We start from the raw sequence: 22,389 nt of genomic DNA, 5'->3' as shown, positions 1-22,389 counted from the left end.
GGAAATCTCATCCTCCAACTGCTCAAAACTCATTTGGATGGCAGCCGACCTAATTCCACTTTCCAAATGAACAACACCATCCTTGGGTGAACCCTCAGCTTCTAAATCCAAGCAACATCCAATCTCTGGTCAGGCTCAACTCTGTAGATATTATATAGGCCCTTTGCCTCACTCTCGGGTTACAAGTGAAGTGCCACACCCTCCTATTTCGGGCATCGAATAGGTAAGGATTCTTACTCCAAAGAGATGAGTGATGAGGTCAGTGTCCCATCTCCTTTGCCCATGGACAAACAACTCACAGATTTGGGCTCACCTCAGCATCGACATGGTGGGCCACTCACAGATTCAACCACTCTTTTGGTTGCCAACATAGCTACCGGTGCAAAACAGCACCTTGATGGGACTAGAAAGCCTGAAACAAACCTGAAAACTTAGAAAAATCTCTGAATAATTTATTAATCCTTAAACTATCCTAATTGGGTGGTTACAATAAGTATTTATAAAGATATTTTTCTTTTAAAAAAACAAAATTTGCTGAGCAAGGAAAGCCCAAAGACTAAAATAAGATCATCTAATGAAATAAATATTTTTGACTAATTTTGGCAAGAAAAAACAATGCAAAAGTAATACTCAATACATTAGGCAAGAAAATATGCTATCGTGATAATTACTAAATTAGATCATGTCTAACTTCGGCTTAAACAAGTGATTAGATCCTACTGCCCGCGGAAACCTATTCCACAACTTTTAATGTAGCTAGCTGACTTTCTTTCTGATATATATAATCTTGATCAGCTCGTACATATTTTTTTTTAAAAAAATATTACCTTTGATGCTCATCAGACCATGGCTTATGCAAACAATCAATCATGCATCAAGATGCATGAGAATTCAATGTAGGACCATATACAGATACAAATACAAAGGCCATTTGCCATGAGGACCGCTTGTGATAGCTTAGTTTGGTCTGGACTTAGGGCTTTTTTATAAAGTAGCCTCCTCCTCCCTCCAAGGCACTCCACCACCAGCACTGCTCCTTTTTTTTTTTTCTCCTTTCTCTCTCTTTCTTTCTATTTTTATCATTCTCCTTTCACTATGGCCGGCGGAAAACAAGTCTAGAGAATGCTATCGAAGCCAAGGTAAAGCCACGACCTTTCTTCTCTTTTGCTCTCTTTTTCTTATGACCTTAAAGCACCACCACTGGCTTTGATTTCGCTAGAAATCCACCAAGAAAAAGAAACCCATGTTCCACCTTGTTTCGCATTTTATTTCATTTTTTTCGGCCACTGAAGCCCTTACCTCTTGACGTCGAACATCTAGAGGGACTCCTCGGCCTCCCTACCTTCCTCCACTGCAGAGCTATGGCTGTCCGTGAGTGACCAACGACCAAAAATAAGAAAGAAAACTCTCTTTTCCTATTTTTCCAACCCTCTTTTGATTTCTAGCCGATCGGTCACTGCTGCCAGCTGTCCACTGCCTCCGGTCGCCAACCATACCCTCTAGCATAGTCTCCGACGATCTTGGCCTCCCCATCCTTTTCTAGGAGAGGTGAAGACTCTCTCTCTTTCTCTTTCTTGTTCCCTTTCTCTTCTCTCTCTTTCTCTCTCTAAGCAAACCCTTGGACTCCAATGAATGGTTCCATCTTCTTATGGACCCAAGTTGACTCCCGTAAAGTGACCCTGGGCCGCCTCAATGCCCGAGCAACCTATTGAATCGTTCATCCTGGCCCTTGTTGCGAATCCTTGAAGCCCACTATTGACGAATCTTGTCAAATAATCTTAGCTTTGATCGAGTCCATGCTTTTTAATTCATTGATTGAATTGCTTAGGCATAATTCATTCGGAGCTACCAAATGTCATCCCCTAGCCAATCATCCTCTTTTTCTTGTTAGTTTACTATTATTAAAGTTATCGAGGAATTGATTTCATGTTTAATTTATTTAAATAGGTTTAGCCGACTCGCCCAATAAATTTTGATGGTTTAAAGCAGCAGAGGTAACTAGACCTTATCCTCTTTATCAAACTATCATAAGTTTTATATGTATATTATTTGTCATTGATGATATCATTTTTTTGTTTTAAACAAAGAATCAATATATATATTATAAAAATTATGCTTTATTTTGAATAGTAATTTCATAAATTATGCTCGGTTGGTAGAGGAGATATCGACATGATATTTGTCCGTCTAAGCTGCATGCAAGACTATGATAGGGCAGGTATCCCGCTTACGAATCTGCTTTCTGTTACTTTAGGAAGGGGCAAGTGCAGTAGTAGATTTTTATTTTTTTTTCATAAAAGGAACTAGTTAACTTTTTACTGGATTTAAGTAACTCCAGAGTGTAAAATAGCCATCACTCGTGAGTTGGAACCCGCTTCAGCTTGAAGTTGAAGTCAAGGTCTATTCTCTCACTCACGCTATGACCATGATTGAGTAGGGCCCGCATGGTACGGAGAGAGCATATTGTATCATATAACCCGGCTGTTATGCAACATACGGATGACTGTGGTTGGGTCCACTTCTGTGAGGCGCAGTAGTTTCGTATTAAAAAGACTCGTTTTGGAGCATTTTGGGTAGATAATAAAATCACGAAGGAGTTTGAGCGGTGCGTGCGACGCATGTGTAGGCCTCAGAATTGGACAATATCTAACAAAAAAGCTCCGTGTTCCTTCTTTATGTGGTCCCCACATAAGCGCTGGGTGCCGCATGTGCCCCGCGGAGGTAGAAGCGTGATATTTGGTATCAGAGCCGAGGACAGCTGTTATTCGATGGTGAAAAGGATGTGAGGCCCAATAGTCCCACATTGAAAAGACTCGTTCTAGAGTTTGGACATATGAGACGGGTGTCTCCAAATTCTGCAGATGCGTCCTGAAACAAAGCAATATCTGGCAGGAAAGTCCCGTATTCTCTCCTTATATGCCTCCCACGTGTGCACTGAGTGCTGCATGTGCCCCGTGGTAGTGGAGGCGTGACACTTGAACACTTAACTTGAAAAGGACCGAAAGTCTGTTTATGGACCAAAATTTAAACGACAAAGGTAGTTTGAATGTCACATACTAATGCTTGTAATTACCACTTAGCAAACATCTAACGGGAAACAATAATCCCATACTAAGTTTTCGGTTAAATAATCTGCCATCTATTCAGTTAAACACCAATAAGGAATAACGAGTTATTCAGCAGTGGGCTTTTCAACCTGAAGACTAGTTAGAAGCGCCTGTTGGAGAGGATGTGATCCAGCTCTGACAAGCTCTGGTTACCTGTTATCATTCTCTTATCTTATATATGTGTGTATATGCATATATTAATGTTTATTTTTTTTCCATTTCTTCCCTCTTCCAGTGTCCAATAATTTTCTGCCACGCCCGGCAGCCTGCTTGTGAAGCAAAACACAGTCTATATAGCTTGCTTGGAGTCGCCTGAAAAGCGGGAGCAGAGCCCAGATAGCATCGCCTCTAGGGCTCCCTCCATTCTCTCGTGCTTCTCCTTTCGCTTCCTTCCCTCTTGCAGCGCCGGGATGGAGCGGGATCTCGTCCTATACGCGTCGCTTGTCTTGCTTCTCGTGCCACACGTAGCAGGCGGCATTGTGCTCGGCCGGAAGGCCGCGGGCGGCGGCGGCGTCCGTGGAGAAACGGAGAGCTACGCCGTCATCTTTGACGCCGGGAGCACCGGGAGCCGGGTCCACGTCTTCCGGTTCGACGAGAACATGGACCTAGTCAACATCGGCGACGACATCGAGCTCTACGTTGCGGTATCCACACAGTTTTATTTGTTTATATACACCGTTCTGATTGAGTTTTCCAGTGTACGGAAGCAGGTGGAGGGAAGACAAATGCGACCATGTTAAGCTGCAAGATTTTAGAAATGCCGTTTTCCCATTAACTTGAATCTCAGTGCCGTTAGTGAAATTGACACAGAGCACCAGCCAAGCTGGCTTTCATTTTGGAATTTATGCGAATAGATGTCATAAACCACCATCAAACTTTGGTTTGGATGGTATTACCTCTCACCAAAGTCCTAATCTTGGTCCCTTGCACTGAGAGTGCTCTCTCTGGACAGATAGGTGGAGAGGAGTAGACTATGAATCCATTGATAGGAGATAATGGGTGATTTAAGAGAAAGGACTTGTTACAAACTGTTGATAGGAGAGTATGTGATCCATAAACGATATAATCTACCAGGTTCTGTTGTTGTTAAAAGGGTGGCCTAGTTTAGGAGATTCCCACTATTCTGAGGTCTACGGAGGGTCAGAAGTATAAAGCTTTATCTCTGCACAAGGATAGATCATTTCCATGTTCCAAACTTTTGGGCAAAAAGTTAGATGTAGGCAGCTTCACCTTGCATATGAAATGACTTTCTGTGGTCCAAACTTGCGACCTTTATGTTATAATGGAGAAATTTAACTGTTGCGTAAAAGCACACCCTTGCCGGATTTTGTTACAGCTATAAATAACGGGACAAAAAAAAAACAACAACCATTTTCCCCCTTTCTTAACATTTTATTAAAATTTTTTTGGATCGAGATCCTAACTCCTAAAACAGATAGTTTTAACTTGCATAATGAGAATAATGGCTGATAACACCCAAAAAGTTTTAGACACTGTTCATACATTTTTTGGTTTAGCATTTCTATTTATTTTCCAAAGTATTATATTTCTTCTTATGAACAATGAAAACATCAAATGATATCCTTGATGATCCATATATTTTTTCACCTTTGGCTATTGGTCGTTTATATTATTTTTAGAAAATCATCCAGTATCTAGCTATTACTTGTATATTATTTTGATATTTTTATTTGTCTACCAAAGTACTATTATATTTTGACAATTTTATATTACTTCTAGTAAATCATCTAGCATTTAGCTACAATTTTATATTGTTGAAAATAATTAATGAAGGTACCCAGAAACTGCTTCAATAGTCATTATGATGTTAAAAGTCATTAGTAAAGTCTTTGGAGACGGGATGGCTGTGAGAGAGTCCTAGGATTTTAATTCACGTCTTTATTTCACCCTGTGCCATATCTTGCAATTGCAGTATGTGGTGACCTAAATCGTTTTGATCTTGATATTGGTGGGTACAATTCTCCTGCTAAAACTAGTGCAAATGGCCATATAGAGGTCACTAGTTTCTGTTAACCCAAGAGTGATGTTCTCACCATTATTTTGTACCTTATATACAGGTAAAACCAGGTTTGAGCTCTTATGCTGATGATCCCCAAGAGGCAGCCAATTCACTCATTCCTCTCCTGGAGGAGGCTGAAAGTGTGGTTCCTGAGGAATTGCAACCCACAACACCTGTTAGATTAGGGGTATAATTCATCTTTATTCACACTCTAGTTAACTGATCTTTGGTAATGTTTGTAGTGCTAAATTGCTGTTGACATGTGGTTTGATGCTGTTTCCAAGTGTTCTTCACATTTTGATACATCTGCAGGCAACTGCTGGTCTGAGAAATTTAGGCGATGAAAAGTCCGAAGAAATTTTGCAAGCTGTAAACTTCCTATCATAACTTTAGTGTGAATTTCAGCTGAAATAATAGAACAATCAATTGTGGTTCAATGTGCTACAATTTACTTGATTGAATGAATTTTAAATTACGACATTAAAAATTGTTCTGGAGCAAATTCAACAAACTAAGTCACAATATGGCTTTCAGTTGAGCAGTTTAGTAGCCTGATTAAGTGTCATTTGCACTCTTCAGGTTAGGGATCTTCTTCAAACCAACAGCTCATTAGAGTACGAGTCGGAGTGGGTCACTGTTCTTGAAGGATATCAAGAAGGTTCTTATTTATGGGTATGGAATGTAAACTTCATGTACGTACAAAATTTTTGATGTACATTGAAATTTACAGAACCTCCTTGCAATAGCTAATCATGGGATAGTGACATCTAATTGAGGTTTTGTTATTTACTTTTCAGAGCATTATTGCTTCTTGTGTAAGGGCTGATATGGTGAAAAGGTCCTTTATTATTTGCAGGTTGCTATGAATTATTTGTTGGGGAATTTGGGAAATAAATACTCAGACACAGTTGGAGTGGTTGATTTAGGAGGTGGCTCTGTCCAAATGGCTTATGCTGTCTCTGAAGAGGCTGCCGCAAATGCTCCAAATATCTCGAATGGAGATGATCCATATGTGACCAAACAACTTCTTAATGAAACTAATTACTACCTTTATGCTTACAGGTTTCATAGCTTCTATTTCTGAACTATTGGTGCTCTTCTTTTTCTTCTCTATGATGTCTATATATGTAGAATATAATTATGTAGTCAAGTGGCCTTCATACTCAAGAAATTAAAGCTCCAAAGATCAGAACCACTATAACAAGATTATGAAATTGGTATTGTAGTTACTTGAATTTTGGCTTATTGGCTGCTCGAGCAGAGATTCTGGAGGCTGTGGATGACCCTTACAGCTATTGCATGTTGGGTGGCTATACTGGTATGTTTCCACTTCTATTCATACAGTTTGCCAGCCAATTGTGCTGATGATTATCATTTCCATTTATCATATGCATACATTATATAAAATGCTTCCTCCAAAATTAACATATCGTGTGCAAGATTCTTAAACCATTTAATTTGCATTTTGTTCCTATCCTCTTGGTAACTTGCATGTTTTCAAAATCCTCAAGTTCTTCTGCTGAAAATGTGAAGATTGACAGATCAACTGGTAATGCATAAGGGAAGAAAATTTCACTGATATATTATGATATGTTAGGTGATAAGGCTGATACCAGGTCCATATTTTGCCGGTGTTGTAAAAAGATCTCATAGCCATAAGTTAAATACTTGGCAGCTGATTTTGAGTTTTGCTTAAAAAATATGATTCACTCCTGTGCTGAAGCTCAAAAAAAGCTATATTTCCAACAAAAATATTACATACATTTACAATTGGCTCGAACAATTTAATTCCATTATGCCTTCTGATATAGTTCTTGACATGCTAAAAACTTATGATGGCTGTCTCTTTAAGGTACCTATGAGTATAATGGTGAGGTGTACAATGCTTCAGCTTCACCTTCAGGGTCTAGCTACAACAAATGTAGGACTGATGCAATAAAAACTCTAAAAATAAATGAAACATGTACATACGAGGACTGCTCATTTGGTGGCGTGTGGAGTGGTGGAGGTGGAGATGGGCAGAAGAACATATATGTGGCATCCTTTTTCTACGACAGAGCTGCTCAGGTTAAACTCTTTTGAGTATTCCTCTTATCCATGGTAACCTAGTTCACTAATTCTTGTGCATCAACTGGCACACAGGTTGGATTTATAGACCCCGAGGAGCCAAGTGCTCTGGTTACACCTTCAGACTTTGAGGAAGCTGCCAAGACTGCTTGCAATTTGAGTCTTGAGGAAGCCAATGTCACCTATCCTAATGTCGCAGCAGATGACTTGCCATACATATGCATGGACCTTGCTTATGAATACACATTGCTCGTGGATGGTTTTGGTAAGTAACGACATGATGAGGCTTTTGCCGTGCTCCTTAGAAATTTGATATATTCTATTATTCTCCCTTGCTGGTTCTCAAATAATAGGCTTGGAGCCATCACAAGAGATCACACTGGTTAGCAAGGTGAAGTATGGCGATTCCTATGTGGGGGCAGCATGGCCGCTTGGTAGTGCCATTGAAGTTGTGTCATCTCAATCTACACAATCACTTGCAATGAAGAAAATTCGGCCCTTGTGGCTTCAATGGTGATTTCGTGATTAGTATTCTAGCCTATCATGCTGAAAAGACTTTATTGGTTCTACTTAAATATTATAGTGAGGCCAACCCTCATGGATCATGTGGACATCTCAATCTTACGTGACTTGTTGTAACTTTTCATGTTCTGCTTCTTATGTGTTATAAAGAGATAATATTTCTATTGAGAATAAAGAGGCATGATATTTCCACCACGCTTCTACCTTTTCCCACAAAGGTATGGTTTCTGAAGTGATATTACTTCATGTTAGTGTTCTTAGTAGAAGAAAACTTTAATTTCTCGTTCCCTTCAGTCAACTCTAAGACGACTCCATTTACCAATCAGATCCAGCCCTCTTAAGTCTCTAACCCAACCTATTGGATCCACTGGTCTGGTCCTGTCTTTTTGAAATTGGACTAAACGGATTAAGCAATTTTATGACATCATTATTATGGGTACTATTCTACAAAACCCGCCTAGTCCTGATTCTAGGACTTCTCCCACCCGTTTTTCCATAAACACTAGCTTCGCCTCTCCAATTCTAATGATCTAATCACATCCCTTTTTTTGGTAGAACGTCTAAGTTATGTAGCTCTGGTATAGATGCAAGCATTAGCATCACAATACAAAATACTTCAAAGATTAAAAGCACCGATGCACTATATCTTTAAAGCACCAATCCAGAGTGACAAGGAACATGTAAAGCTACCGGTTCTCTATAGTAGTGGAACAAAATTTACATGGGGCGGGCACCAAAGAAAAAAATATAGAGTAGATTTTCTATTTTGCCACTTTTTTTCTAACACCTATCTTAAAAAAGTAACCATAAAATCATGAGCTTCTTCCTCTAATGGAGCATCATTTTCATGATTAAAAAAAAAAAACGAGAGAGAGAGAGAGAGAGAGAGAGAGAGAGAGAATCATGCATGACATCCTCTTTCTTCCTCTTCCTCCATGTTCCCCTCGACGGTCTCTACCCTGCTTACCCAAGTTGGATTCGAGTCGGACCCGTCCGGTGGATTTGTTTTCTAGAGATTTGTAACCTACCGGCGGTTCCAAAGATTTTTTAGTAGTAACCCAACAAATTGATACATAATTTTGAAACATTATATTCACCAGCACATACTGATAAGGTCGGGGTTCCCCCGACCTCAAACCTTATCCCCCACCGAACTGAAACAGAGAAAGGAGACTGCATCCCCCCAGAAGGTATTGTCCGCTTTGGGGAAGGTACGACACAGGTCGGCCTCCCTCATAGTTTTGCCCTTTAAAAGGCGCCTCCTGATAGAAGGGTAATTGAGCTCTCCATTTTAAGGCACAGACCTTTCCACTATTCAGTCGATGTGGGACTAAGTCTGAGACCCTTTATTCCCACAACATCACCCCCTAGCGAGAAGGTCTGAGTTGAGGTCAAGGGCCCACACCTGGCACGCCAATGATGAGGTCGGGAGACCTTAGCCCCCACTGAACTGGAACAAGAAAAGAATACTGCGTCCCCACAGGAGGTACTGTCCACTTTAGGGTAGGGTACGATACAAGTCGGCCTCCCTCACGGTTTTGCCCTTTAAGTCCGAGACCCTTCATTTCCGCAACACATACTAAATGGTCGGATGATACACATTCATCGACTTTTTGATACGTACTGTAAGTCTCTTTGATACACATCCAGCAGTGATCAAATGCACATCTTCTAAGTAAATCAATATACAGTTTTTAGAAAATATTTTTTTATCAGTACACACTAAATAGCCAGATGATATACATCAAATAAATTAGTCATCTAACAAGCTAATACGCAACTTTAAATAAATTGATACATAGTTTCAGAATATGGTATTTATTAGTACTAATATATAGAGCAAAATTTCTTAACTTTATCTAATTTGCTAAGTGGTATCACCTAGTCGTATGCTGCATAGAAGTTAACATCATGTTTTAGAGACTATGCATCAATTTATTTAGAGATGTGTATTAACTTGCTAGATAATTAATTTACTTGGTATGTATCATTAAGTACCGATAAAAATAATGTTCTAAAAATAAGAAAGAAAGAGGGCAACATTTTTTTTTTTTAAATTATGGGACTACTTCATTAGTAGGAAGACTTTTTGATCTTTAGATTTTTTTAAAATAAGTACAAGAGAAATAACGTCAAAATAAGAAACTCATCCTATATTCCTTTCTCTATACCCGCCTCATACGATTTTTATATCCACCAAATAGGGTGAGAAATATTATCCATGTAAATCTGTGTGGAAAGCAGCCAGTTGCTGTCTTGGAGTCCCTTTTCAGCACTTTGTTGGAAGCCTCAGGGACCAAAATTGCAAACCTTCTCTCTTTTCCTCCCATCCCTTCCTCTCGCCTCGTCCACCCCTTCGGCCCTTCTTCCTCTACCTCCCCGTTCCCCTCGACCGGCTCAACCCAGGTTGGATCCGGGTCGGACACGTCGGTGGGTCTGTTTTCCGGAGATTGGTAACCTACTGGCGGTTCGTGTCGGTCCATCGGACCCGAACCCGAACCCGACCCGTTTCCATCTTTCGAGATTCTAGCCCTTCTGGTTCTCCGCTCCCATTCTCCCAGTCCTCTCTGAAGCTTGCACACGAGCAGTACTGTGGATCCCTCGCTTATTCTTCTTTCAATCTCCTCCTCTCCTCAAAGATATGCCTCCCCAAACTATGATTACTTCGTAATCTATCAATCCATCGGCAATAGCTTCTTGGAGCAGTTTCCATGTGGCGGAAGAGCCTTAGGTCATGGACTCCTCTCCTTCCCGCCGCCTCCTCCTCCTCCTCCTTCTTCCCTCAATCCCATCTTCTCCCTCCATTCAACAGTATACCCCATATTTCTCAATTTCCCAAGCCCTCCGTCCTCCTTCTCAGGCAATACCTTCCCATCAGCAACTCTCTTGTGGCAACCCGTTCCAATTTCTTCTCCTCAAGCCCTCAGCACAACACCCGAATCACTTACTCTGCGAATGATGATGACAGCGAAAGGGATGACCATGACGATGATCTCGGAGCAGCAGAATCTGCTAATAAATTGGATGGTGAGCTCCTCCAAGATGTGGAGACGGTCATGGCCTGTCTTAGGGATTTTGGAGGGAACAGCGCGGAGGCCAGGAAGAGGCTGGAGCAGTGCAGCGTGCGTGCCTCCCAAGAACTGGTGGTGGAGGTCCTCTCCTCGCTCCGCAACGACTGGGGCCCCGCCTTCACCTTCTTCCTGTGGGCCGGCAAGCAGCCGGGCTATGCCCACTCCGCCCGCGAGTACAACTGCATGATCGCGATCCTTGGAAAGATGCGGCGGTTCGACACCGCGTGGACCCTCGTCCAGGAGATGAAGGGAGGGACCCCTTCAAGGCACGGCCCTTCTCTCGTCACCCGCCAGACCCTGCTGATCTTGATCAGGAGGTACTGCGCCGCCCACGATGTCGGGAGGGCGATCAATACCTTCTATGCGTTCAAGAAATTTGGTTTCGCACCAGGAATCGATGACTTCCATGGCCTCCTGAGTGCCCTCTGTAGGTACAAGAATGTGGAGGACGCCGAGCACCTGCTTCTGTGCAACGAGTCCGCATTCCCCTTCGAGACGAAGAGCTTCAATATCGTGCTCAATGGGTGGTGCAATATCATGGTCTATCTCCGGGAGGCTAAGAGGTTTTGGAGGGACATGGAAAACAGAGGCATCCCCAAGGATGTTGTGTCGTATGGGAGTATGATCTCTTGCTACTCGAAAGCCAGCAATCTCACCGATGTCCTGAAGCTGTATAATCAGATGAGGGAGGTTGGCATCGAGCCTGATATAAAGGTTTATAATGCGGTCGTGTATGCTCTGGCCAAAGGCAAGTGCATGGGGGATGCCAAGGGTCTTGTGAAGAAAATGGAGGAGAAGGGCGTCGCTCCAAATGCTGTTACTTATAATTCTCTCATTAGACCGCTATGTAAGGCGCGTCGAGTTGATGATGCAAGGCAAGTGTTCGATGAGATGCTGCAGAGGGGTCTCACTCCTTCTATTAGGACTTATCATGCATTCTTTGATGCCGCGAGGAGTGTAGATGAGGTGTTTGAGCTGTTGAATGGAATGAAGGAAAAGGGATGCAGCCCGGAGATTGAAACATATATTATGCTAACCAGGAAATTTTGCCGGTGGAGGCAGCATGACGGCGTCTATAGGCTGTGGAATGAGATGATTGAGAACGGATTGAGTCCGGATAGAAGTGCATATATCGTCTTGATACATGGTCTGTTTCTAAATGGAAAGTTAGAAGAGGCTTCGAGATATTATGAGGAGATGAAGATGAAAGGTTTTCTGCCCGAGCCGAAGACTGAGGAGATGATTCAAGCATGGCTTTCTGCCAAAGAAGTTGCTGAACAATCTACAGTGGTGGATTTGGGAGGAAAGAGGATTACTCGGGACCCCTTGGACAAGAAACCCAGGGGTGCCTCTTGGAGAGACTTTCTAAAACAACCTGAAGCAATAAGTCTTCCAAGGGATCGGAGCTTCTCTTCTTTTGGTAGCTGAAATATTTATTATCGTTTCAAATGAGTATCCTTCACTCTACAAGGGCACTCTGCTCTTAAGAAAATCAACCGTTATACAACCCTCTATCAGTTCCTGAACCTCTATGTATCCTGGTAAGCTTATTCAGTCTTTAGTTATACATGTTTCAAATGAATAACACATGCATTGTTATTCATCAAAAGTTATACATATGAATGTTCCTTTTATGTCTTGCTAATGGTTTTTATGTATATATATATATTTGGATTGTTACATTAATTGCGGGTAAATGGACATATAGATTTCGCTCTACATGCCTTACAAGTTACAACTAATGTTACTTGCTCCCTATAGGATGTGCCTGTCACTAAAATTATAGCTTAAAATACTGCAAAGCCCAATAAAAATTTATAGCTTAAAATACTGTAAAGCCATATAAATTATAGCTTGAATTTATCTCCTCGAAGAAACTAAAATAATTATTGCTTTCATCACATTAACAATGATATGCTGCTACAGTCATGTTGGAAAGGCTTTTCTTGCTGATACGGATTTAGATGTGGACACCGGATGAATTTCAGTGACCCCACTATTTCCACATATATGATTGTTACAAGTTGCCAAGTAGGGCTTCAATGGGCATCTTAGCAAGATATTATTTCCCTTTTAAGTAACCCCAGGTATGATTTATATGAAGTGCATTACCAAGTGTCCATGTAAGATCTAGTTGGAGGGAGAAGGAAGTTTAATCTTTTTCTCTCTGACCAAGATCTAGGATCTTCTCCTCTCCTCCTCCTCTCTTAAGAACTAGATGGGTGGAAGCCTTGCTGAAAATTGGGGTGAGGGCATTATTCTACCCAGGTTTCTTGTATCTGTGCAAGGAGACTTGCCAACTCAACAGATTGGCACCCTCTAGGAGATCTATTATATAATTGCAAATATAATGTTTACTGAAGCTATATTGCAAATAATATGTGAAAAACAATATTTCATCTATTCTTGAATATCATTAAACTTGCAACCAAAAGAAGACCAGCCAAAGTGATCATTGACTAAGTGATCTTTCAAAGATGAAGGGTCTGTTTGGATGCCGGAAGATCTTATTGGTCCAATTAGATCTTCTGGTGGGGCTTCTCTTATGAGAATGCAGTGGAAACTGGATGGTTAAAAGAGATCGGTGCACCTGGAGGGAGCAATTTATCCTTATTTGTTAGGATAAGATAAATTACCTTGGAAAAAGGGATTAAGTATCTCTAAAAAATACGGATCACTTGCCCCCTCTAGCAGTGCCAATCTTTTTCAGCCACATGGTTTCCACCATATTTTGAAAAGAGAGGTCCAGATGGAAGATCTTATCAGACCAATAAGATCTTCATCTGTCCAAACAGGCTCAAAATTTGGAGGTAAGTCGATTAGCATTGAAAACTTAGTTAACTATATGAAATATTTCTTCTAAAATTATTAGATAAACATTATCATATGATTATTTTCTGGATGGTAGTAACTTATATGAAATCTCAACATGAGGTCATGATTTTCATCTTTACTCGCATCAATAGTGCTGTTTTGTTCTTGTTCTAAGTTCTGCACATTGTGCACATTCACAGTATTCGCTTATTTCTATTCTCTTTTGATCATTGTTTTCCAACACCAGACCCCACCACAATAGAATAAACTAAACTTCTATGTAAAATACCACATCCACTTCCTAGAATGTACAATTAGTAGAGAAGTTTAAAAAGGCGGAAAACTGAACTGTATGTAATCTAGTATAAAATCTGTTAACAGTAATTGAGGGAATGCCTTAAATTGATAATAAACAAATTTCTATATTTGCAATACAGAGGTGCTTCTTTATATGCTTGGAAAAAAAAGGATGGTAGAACCTTTAAGAGTAAAGGATTCGCCATTTCTGACCGAGGATTTTAATTAGAATATTCTGAGCCCTCTTAATTGTATAAAAGTTCAGAAAGATGAATTGTGGTTTCTTGAATTTAAGTTTTAGAAGCATTTTCCACACAAAACCTTGTTCCTCCTTCATCCGAGACCCTAACCCTTCAACTCCACCACATTAGCACCTTTTCTAAATCCACAGACCCCCAAAGTTTTCGCTCTCTCTTTCTCCCATTTGATTATAGCAATGCAATATCCAAAATGTGGATTTGGATGCAAACACATTTCTATGGGCTCCAATATCATGATGCATTTTTGAATTTTTCATGTTCGTTGGCAAACGATAATATCCTATTGCATAAAATTTCCCTATGATTTTGTCATGAACAGGTCAAGGCCAGACTTTAGTGTGACGCAATGTTGTTATGAAAGTAGCAATTTTTTGCTGGTAAAAACTGTATATCATCATGCTCATGCCCAAATCTGTGTTACATGACCCATTGGGAATGAGGTCACTTCAAAACCCATGAACGATGTTTCACAGCTTAAGCTAGCAGAAGCAAGAAAAACATCCACTTTTTTCTACTGAATCTTTTGTTTTGCATGAAGCAAGGTGAACTGGTGTGGGCTATAATCTCTGTTCTTGCCACTGTTGGTAGTTGTGTCCGATAAAGTTTGTTAAGACCAACCGATAAGTACATATTGTGGACTTGAGTTTTTGATCTTGTACCTGGAGTGAGCTACCTAACTTGTCAGCTATTTTATCAATTTTACCAAATATGAGTTTAAAGGCAGGTATAAGATCTTTAAACATAGCTTTACTTACAATTGCTGCATGCTTGTTAGTTCCAACCCAATTGATTCTTAAAGATGGAAGTTGCTCTCCGCACATGGATAAACTAGGTAATCTTATGGGGACTATAGAGGACCCCTTTGGGAGGTCATGAGAGTCCTGTACCCAGAGAAACTCTGCTTAAATTTGAAGCAATAGCTTAGATTTCCAAATGCTGATTGTGTTGTTTTATATGGGATATAAATGTGTCTCTTGCTCCATATATATTCCGGACTTTGCTGGTTTCTCTTGCAAATCTTGCTGGAATTTTGCATATTCATGGAAATAGCTATTCAGTGCAGAGAACTTAGTCAATTTACTTGGAAACAGGCCTGGCGTCTAAAGGTGCAATCATAGATGATCTTGAATGTCATGCAGCAACCAAACTTTGAAAAGTTACATGAAGCACCATTGTAATTCAAGCATTGTAAAATCTAGATGGACATACAGTGGCTTGTTCTAGTGAGAGACCAAATGATGCAAAGATAGATATTTTATAATATTTTCAGGTTTATGATTTGGTTTCAGGAAATTGAAGGTTTTCATTATCTTTTGCATAAGGACTTATATATAAGCCACGAATAATCAAGAATCGAGTGCCTTACTCCCCAAAAAAAGAATTAAGTGCCTGAACATTTGAAGCTGCTCAGTAGGCACTCTATGGCTGTGATTGGCTTCCATGAGAATAATCATGAGTTCGCTGATGGAAATTTTGGTGATTTTGCATATTCATCATCGAAGAGTTTTACAATGACTGTCACACGATAGATTCCTTATAGAGTTACAAGGTATGTACATCAACAATCTCATGAGAGATTAAATTATATAGCTAATTCATGCCATTGGCTTAGCTGGGTAAGTCAGTAGGAATGTGAGTGTTCGTCTTCTTACCACTGTGTACTATTGGTTGAGTCTAAGAGGGATGTATCGAAGACTATTGATGAGATTTACCATCATGCTTGGCAGAGGATGAAACAATAGTGTGGAATCATGATTTTCATTATCTATTTCCAAGCGCTCATCATGGAGCTGGAGCATGAATTTCTTTTACGATTATTTAGTGCACATTGATTTTGAGAATGGCACAATGCACACCACAGAGGCAGCTGATGTTCTTATCTGCTGATTTGACTTATAAGAATGTATTAATCTCATCAAGTCCCATGGTTAACTGTTCTGACCCATACATGAAATTTATAACTTACTACACAAAATATGGGTAATGATGGAAACTCAGTTGCAATGGTGCAGTGGATTTCATATTCTAACTAATGGACAGACTAAACTTTCAAAACAGAGGCTAGAAAGTTCATCTCGGTGCTTGATTTGTGATTATGGCACTAAATATGATTCTTTTCTACCTGAAACAGAGGGTGTCTAATTATTCTACAAGATGCTTGCTAGATTTGTCTCCTTTTGACATGGTTAGAAGATTTCATCTGAAATAAAGCTGGAATTCTATTGATGACTGATACGGAGGCCATTTCATTTTCCTTAAATAGATGCTGTAGCTGGAGTGGACATTGATGGCCAATTTGCTACATTTCTGAATGGAAAATCTTGCCTGGTTCCCTCAGGTTACTAGGATCCATCTTTTTTGGTGTTTTTGGTTTGGAAATTATCTTGCCACCTTGAAGTTCTTGGTGTTTGTTAATGGAAACCAATCAGTATTCTCAGTCCAAGTTGTCATTTAGGATGGGGAGATCCAGTCACTCCTTTGTTTATTATTCATTATGTTCTCATCAGCCATTTGCAAGGCCGAAATGGCTAATCAAATGAGTTTCAGATGTTAATGGTTGGAAAATCTGCAGCATGATGAGAGGTGATATTCTAGTTTATCCTGATGATTCTCTATAAAACCTGAACCTGGAAGGTATTCAATTGTTTTCAGTCTCTTATTGGTAGAAGTACAACATGGTAAACAAAGTTTGGGGACATGCATAGATAGTCATATACATGGCTGCCTTTTGTTCATGAATGTAGATACAGAAATTTTTGTGAAATAATATTGGAATGACAATGCATATTTGATAGAGAAGCATATGGACGCAAATCAGATGAGCAAATATATATCTGATGTAAACATACATGAATATGAACAGGATAGTGATTTAGGGAAAAGAAGGATGAAAATTGATGAGTTCTGACCCACAGTTAGACAATATGTGATTGTGCCTTTTAGATGGCTGTTAGAGGCTGTATTACAAACTTGCTTCAGATGGCCATGTAGATGAGACCAAGGGCCGATTAAATACAGCAGAGTGAAGTGTCACAAAGTCCTTTCTACAGCAGTGTGTTCATGTGATTTTTTTTTTTTTTTGTGTACATTGCTGAATGAATGTTCAGGCCTGATTTTGGATTTTATTTATCAGGATTTGGTATACTTCGAACCTTACTGATGATGCAGCACCACTCAGGGTTGGCCCGAGCTGCATGAGGGGTTCCAAGAGATAGGATGTGGTTGAGGATGTGAAGCATTTATGAGAGGAGGACAGCAAATAATAGAACTGAATTTATCAGCAAATGGTAGTGCAGAAAACACAAAAATTCTGTCTAATGTTTTTGAGTGAGGAGCTGGTAGGAAGAAAACAACACAGAGATTTTAGGGCATAACTGAAAGGTCTTCTATGGATTTTATAATAGATTATAGTAAATATTGAGCACAGAAATTTACAAGTGCAGCAAAACACCAAGAGAGGAATCAATATAAATCCTATAATAAACAGATTGATATATTAATCAAATAAATCATAATATGGAGTTGCAGAATTTGTTGACAGAAAGCTGATATAAAATTATGCAACATCAACAGTCAACAATAAACAGAACAAAGAATAATAAAGTAGAAGTAGAAGAGGTAGAAGAGAGAATAATAAGAAAAGATAGGAGAGAAGCACGAGAGAGAGGGTGAGAGAAGAGGAGATGGCCGGTCCTTGTTTCTTCATTCCTTCATAAAACTTAGCGTACCCTATTTTTCAATAGCCTTTCTGGACTCTTTGTAGGCTCTACCAGTTCCCTAGTTTGAGTCACCAAGGACTCTTAGAAAGAAAAATCCCCTTGATAACTACCAACCTATTTGACTCTTACTAGGACTCCTAAAGGATCATGGTTACTGTAGCACGTATTGTTCATGCTATATTAAAGTGAACGGTAACTCCTAGTTGCTTTTTTTATCGAAAACACATCAACTAATAAAAGACATAATTTAGATCCAAATTTCTAAACCAAATAAAACAGAAGAGTTTGGGCTGTTGGACTTTTGTTGACTCTATGGATCCAAAGGATGATCTTACATCATTTTCTGCACGGATCTCGTCCTTGAGATTGTCATGATGTCACTCTGAAGCTTGATCCACCATTGAATCTTCAACATTTGATGATGGAGGCCTATGTATGACTTCCATGCTATCATGCGATAAGATGCTCTTTGATTGGTGACCAGCAAGTTGTGAATCATTGATTTGATCACAACCCTTGATGTTTCTAGCAAACCAATGAGGAATAGATCTTCGTATTGCTCTATCTCTGTTATTGCTTTTAGGACTATGACTCGATCTCGCCATGCCTCTTCATAGACCTTCTTTGATGTGATCTTCTACACTCAGGATTCCTTATAGATTATTATCTGCAGCATTTTCAATCAATAGATCTTCAATTGCAACATCTTTGCATGATGGGTTCCCCATGTGATGAATCCTCAATTTTGGGCTCCTCTGCAATGATTTTCCAACTTTGTGACTCTTGATATGTGGTTCAATCTTGATTGCAGCATTTCTTTTGGAGATTTCAGAGTTCAAGTAACTTGTTTGTGGACCATATCAAATTCCATTAGACAAATAGAGGATATGTACCCAATATAGCTCCTCCTGGTCCTGGTTGTAAATATTATGTGTTTCTTCTACCAATATGCTGTTTACATTTCTAGATCACGGATAGGCATCTGATGGCCCGTGGAGTAGGTATGACTTGCATATTGGTATATCAATCAACTTTATACTCGGTACATGTTTCTCTAAATTATACGAGGATTATTATATATTTATAGCTATTTAATATGATGCGGTTATTGGTATTACATTAAGTTTCAGATGACAAACTTTGGAGTAACAAGGGCCAAGCCCAGCCTGTTAGCTTTGTTGATTTTTTCAAGTACACGAAACTTGACATCACTGCCTTATTGTCTGACATACGTAATCTTCCCATTTTCAGAGAAAAAAGGTAAAACATATCAACTTTGTTCTGATTTATATTTTTCTTGTTTCTTTACCACGCATCACGATCTCACCGGTACAAAGGTGACTTGAAATGATAATGAAATTTTCCTTATTTCCCTCTCTATTCTCTTTGTTTTCGCATGCTCATACCTTAAGTTGACAACCATAATATGTTCTCAAGGTCTCTTTCAAATATAATTGTACTTATCTGTTGCTTCTGTATCTGATACCATAATATGTTCTCAAGGCTCTCTGCTTTGGATTCCACCCATGTTCTATACCACATTATAATCCAATAACAGTTGTAAAAATCTGTTGCTGCCACCAAAGTTTTCATGTACCGTGCATGGCTCATGCATTAAAAAAGAATTAAACACATATACTGTTCGTTATGTCTGCACATATTTTTTGCTGCTTTTTTGTTTTACCTCTGGTGGTATGCTTGCTCATGCATGCATTTACGCTCTCACTTTTTTCCCCTCTTCCAGAAAACTTAGCATTGAGAGGGTCACTCTTGTTAAATCAACACAAAATCGCTTGTTTCCTCGACACTACCCTGGACTTGTGGATGTCCGCACGTATACTTTGTTCCTACTGTTGGATATGTCACTCTAAACAAAGATCCTAAGCAGATGCTGTAAACTCTCTTTCTGAAAGAATAACTATGACCGTAAGCCACAGCTGATTCTCCTTCGAGTTCTTATTGCTCATCTTTTTGTGCACAGTGCTACACACTGTGACTTTGTTAAGTTTATCCAACTATCTATGACTTTTTTCTGTTTTTTTTTTTTGTGTGCGCGCGTGCTTGTAGAATATATTTCTTGATCCTGAGGCAAGTTTCTGTAATTGAAACCAAGATTGTTCTACCACCAGACAATGCTCAAAATTTGTAAAACTAATTCAAACAAAAGTTCCACCACAAAATAATATTATCACATGTACATCAACGACTGACCCTTGATTATGAATGGATTTGCCTATGTAGAATTGATGGAATCAAACAAAAGAATCCTAAAGAGTTCTACGACTGGATTTTCTCCTCCTCCTGCCTATTTTTTCTTATATACAGCTGTGATTCCTAGCTTTAGAAGGGTAGCAAGTCACTCTGGTTTGATCTCAGCTGTGGAAGGTTTGAGAAGTAGTAATCATGGTTCGACATATCGAGAGCAGGTGTTGAACCAAAAGCCATGTATGAACTGTGGAGGTCATCCAGATTCAGGTCCGTGAACCACTCATTCTCCTCTTTCGGACGCTGCTCTATTGCTGGCCGATACCCAGTTGTGTTGTTGACTCGTACTCCTTGCATTCCATTGAAAGCTTGAGGTGGGTAAGCTCCAACGCGAGCCATATCATCAAAGTCCGGGAACACGACATCGTTATCTATGTCCGATTCGGGTGTTCTGAAGCTGTCTGATCCTGTGTCATCTACAGAATCCATCGTCTCTCCAAATGATGCCGCCTCCTTTTGCTGCTGCATCTTCTCCCAGGTGTTCTTCTTGTTGTACAGCCGGCAAAGAACCCAATCATCAAGCTGCATGAATCCATGAGTCTTTTCATCAGATCTATATTCACAAAGAAGCCACGAAAAAAAAAAAATTATGGATCTCGGATTGTTGATGACATACTCTTAGGGTTCCCTTCTTGCTGGCGGCTCGGTTTGCGTCGGCAAGCCTGTACTCATGCATGATCCAATCTGTCTTCACTCCTCTTGGTGCCTTCCCAGAGTAGAACACCAATGCTTTCTTGATCCCAAGAGGCCTATGGCCCCCCTTCGGGGTCACGGGCTTATCAGCCCCGGTCGCCTTCCAGTATCCCTCCCCGGCGGCCCTGTTAGGCCTGGAGCCATTCGGGTACTTTCGATCACGAGGGGTGAAGAAATACCACTCTCTTTGCCCGAACAACGCTTTCTCTGTTCATATCACAAACACGGGTCATATATCAACACAGCTATATATGAATCATGAACACAGAAGAAGACTATGGTTAGTTGTAATGGGTGCAATACCTGGCAGCTCCCATGGGTGATATTTGTAGAGATCGACCTCGGCGATGATGGGCACGGGCAGGCGCTGGCAGGCCACCTTCTTGCAGAGATAATGGACGACGAGCTCCTCGTCGGTCGGGTGGAACCGGAATCCCGGCGGCAGGTTGAGTTCAGCCTCAGCATCTCTTTTCCTACTCCCCATTGTCATCGTCCTCGCACTCTACTGTTTCCTTTGGCTTTGGGGTTTATTCCTTGTACCAAGCTTTGGAAATGGCTCGGGAGGCGGTGAGATTTGTTCAGGCTTGGGAGATGGGAGGGGGATTTATAAACGCTTCCATGGGAAAGGAGACGAGGGTTCGGCTGCGCTGGGCCCCGCGGTCCACACGTGGGCTCGCGGAAGCTTCCCGTGGGTGGGAGTCAAAGGACGCGACCGCCGACTTCGAATGGTCGACAAAATCGGTTCTCATGGACCGGGCTATCCTACGGACACGCACAGAATAATTCCTCTGCGAGCTCCATATCCATCATATTTTGTCTGGATCGGACGGATGGGATGCAAGTTCGCGGGAGCGACCCTGAGAGAGCGTCTGTGCGACTAGTTTTGCAAAGAGAACGCCTTTTTGGTATCTTGTGGGTATGAATAATTTAATTGTCGGGATTAATGTTTGGACGGGAGGACGTGGCTCGGTGCACCTCCCCTTATCTCCGTCTCTATTTTCGGCACGTGATGAAGGAGAGAGAAATGGAACATAGGATCCATTGAACCAGGACCACAGCGAGGACCGGCGGTGGATTCTGGGGCAGCTAACGCTGGGTCTGGGGATGATGTCAGCGCCGACGTTCACGCACCGAATATCAGGCTCCAGTCCTTTCTGTATTTAAAATTGTTTTGTCTCCTTCTCGGTCCCTTACGCGTTTGGAAAGAAACCGGTGCTGTCGGCCAAAGAGCTGGGTTAACTCGGTTTTGAGTGTCGACTGGTCATCAGGTTGGGCTAACTCAGCTTCGAGTTGGCTCGATCGGGTCTCTTGCTTGATTGCCTTCTAGGAACTTGCAAAGCTTGTTTTCTTGTGGAGAATTCTTGTTGGACTAGGAGAATTCCTGGCTTATTGGGATGAGAATGGTATGTCAAATTAGCTGAGGCATCTACTCCTCAGTGGAATTATGCTTGAAAGCACATGTTTTTTGAGCTACCCAACATTAATCTTGTTCAAAGATATTCTGCTCGAATAACATTTTCCAACTTTCTCGTCCAGCATGTTTCTATTTGTTGG

General features: G+C 40.6%; 3 protein-coding genes across 6 annotated transcripts; 2 read left to right on the top strand and 1 right to left on the bottom strand.

Moving 5' to 3' along the window:
• The first annotated feature begins 945 nt into the window (after positions 1 to 945).
• Positions 946 to 7,911, top strand: LOC103709110 (putative apyrase 2). Of its 2 annotated transcripts, XM_039124859.3 has the most exons (11): positions 946 to 1,139; positions 1,948 to 1,994; positions 3,343 to 3,751; positions 5,186 to 5,314; positions 5,440 to 5,496; positions 5,707 to 5,799; positions 5,984 to 6,189; positions 6,354 to 6,445; positions 6,980 to 7,194; positions 7,270 to 7,459; positions 7,548 to 7,911. In XM_039124859.3, exons 3-11 carry the CDS (start codon positions 3,518 to 3,520, stop codon positions 7,709 to 7,711), a joined length of 1,380 nt encoding a protein of 459 aa, XP_038980787.3. In that variant the 5' UTR covers positions 946 to 1,139; positions 1,948 to 1,994; positions 3,343 to 3,517; the 3' UTR covers positions 7,712 to 7,911. The 2 variants fall into 2 exon arrangements, with proteins under 2 accessions (XP_038980787.3, XP_008792533.4); XM_008794311.6 differs by lacking the exon at positions 1,948 to 1,994.
• Positions 7,912 to 10,275: 2,364 nt separating this feature from the next.
• LOC103709108 (Tetratricopeptide repeat (TPR)-like superfamily protein) lies at positions 10,276 to 20,080 on the top strand. Of its 3 annotated transcripts, none has more exons than XM_008794303.6 (2): positions 10,276 to 12,328; positions 19,622 to 20,080. In XM_008794303.6, exon 1 carries the CDS (start codon positions 10,428 to 10,430, stop codon positions 12,213 to 12,215), a length of 1,788 nt encoding a protein of 595 aa, XP_008792525.1. In that variant the 5' UTR covers positions 10,276 to 10,427; the 3' UTR covers positions 12,216 to 12,328; positions 19,622 to 20,080. The 3 variants fall into 3 exon arrangements, with proteins under 3 accessions (XP_008792525.1, XP_008792528.1, XP_008792526.1); XM_008794306.6 differs by lacking the exon at positions 19,622 to 20,080 and adding an exon at positions 15,250 to 15,451 and having other exon boundaries at positions 10,282 to 12,328; XM_008794304.6 differs by lacking the exon at positions 19,622 to 20,080 and adding an exon at positions 14,478 to 14,614 and having other exon boundaries at positions 10,282 to 12,328.
• On the bottom strand, positions 20,010 to 21,420 carry LOC103709109 (NAC domain-containing protein 68-like). The gene is made up of 3 exons (XM_008794309.6): positions 21,139 to 21,420; positions 20,759 to 21,042; positions 20,010 to 20,664 (listed from the first exon to the last, which is right to left on the bottom strand). Exons 1-3 carry the CDS (start codon positions 21,323 to 21,325, stop codon positions 20,218 to 20,220), a joined length of 918 nt encoding a protein of 305 aa, XP_008792531.3. The 5' UTR covers positions 21,326 to 21,420; the 3' UTR covers positions 20,010 to 20,217.
• Between the last annotated feature and the right edge of the window lie 969 nt (positions 21,421 to 22,389).

The sequence above is a fragment of the Phoenix dactylifera genome, chromosome 8, assembly GCF_051530095.1.
Source record: "Phoenix dactylifera cultivar Ajwa chromosome 8, Ajwa_hap1_PhDact_Kaust_v1.1, whole genome shotgun sequence".
NCBI lineage: Eukaryota > Viridiplantae > Streptophyta > Magnoliopsida > Arecales > Arecaceae > Phoenix > Phoenix dactylifera.
This window is presented reverse-complemented; position numbering and strand designations above follow the sequence as displayed.

Bases quoted from the DNA above. Each gene is read 5' to 3' on its own strand.
- LOC103709108 (XM_008794303.6), top strand. From the start codon at position 10,428: ATGTGGCGGAAGAGCCTTAGGTCATGGACTCCTCTCCTTCCCGCCGCC.
- LOC103709109 (XM_008794309.6), bottom strand. From the start codon at position 21,325: ATGACAATGGGGAGTAGGAAAAGAGATGCTGAGGCTGAACTCAACCTG. The intron at 21,043-21,138 runs GTATTGCACCCA...TGATATGAACAG, and splicing joins TCACCCATGGGAGCTGCCAG to AGAAAGCGTTGTTCGGGCAA. The intron at 20,665-20,758 runs GTATGTCATCAA...GGATTCATGCAG, and splicing joins GCAAGAAGGGAACCCTAAGA to CTTGATGATTGGGTTCTTTG.
- LOC103709110 (XM_008794311.6), top strand. From the start codon at position 3,518: ATGGAGCGGGATCTCGTCCTATACGCGTCGCTTGTCTTGCTTCTCGTG. The intron at 6,446-6,979 runs GTATGTTTCCAC...TGTCTCTTTAAG, and splicing joins CATGTTGGGTGGCTATACTG to GTACCTATGAGTATAATGGT. The intron at 7,460-7,547 runs GTAAGTAACGAC...CTCAAATAATAG, and splicing joins ATTGCTCGTGGATGGTTTTG to GCTTGGAGCCATCACAAGAG.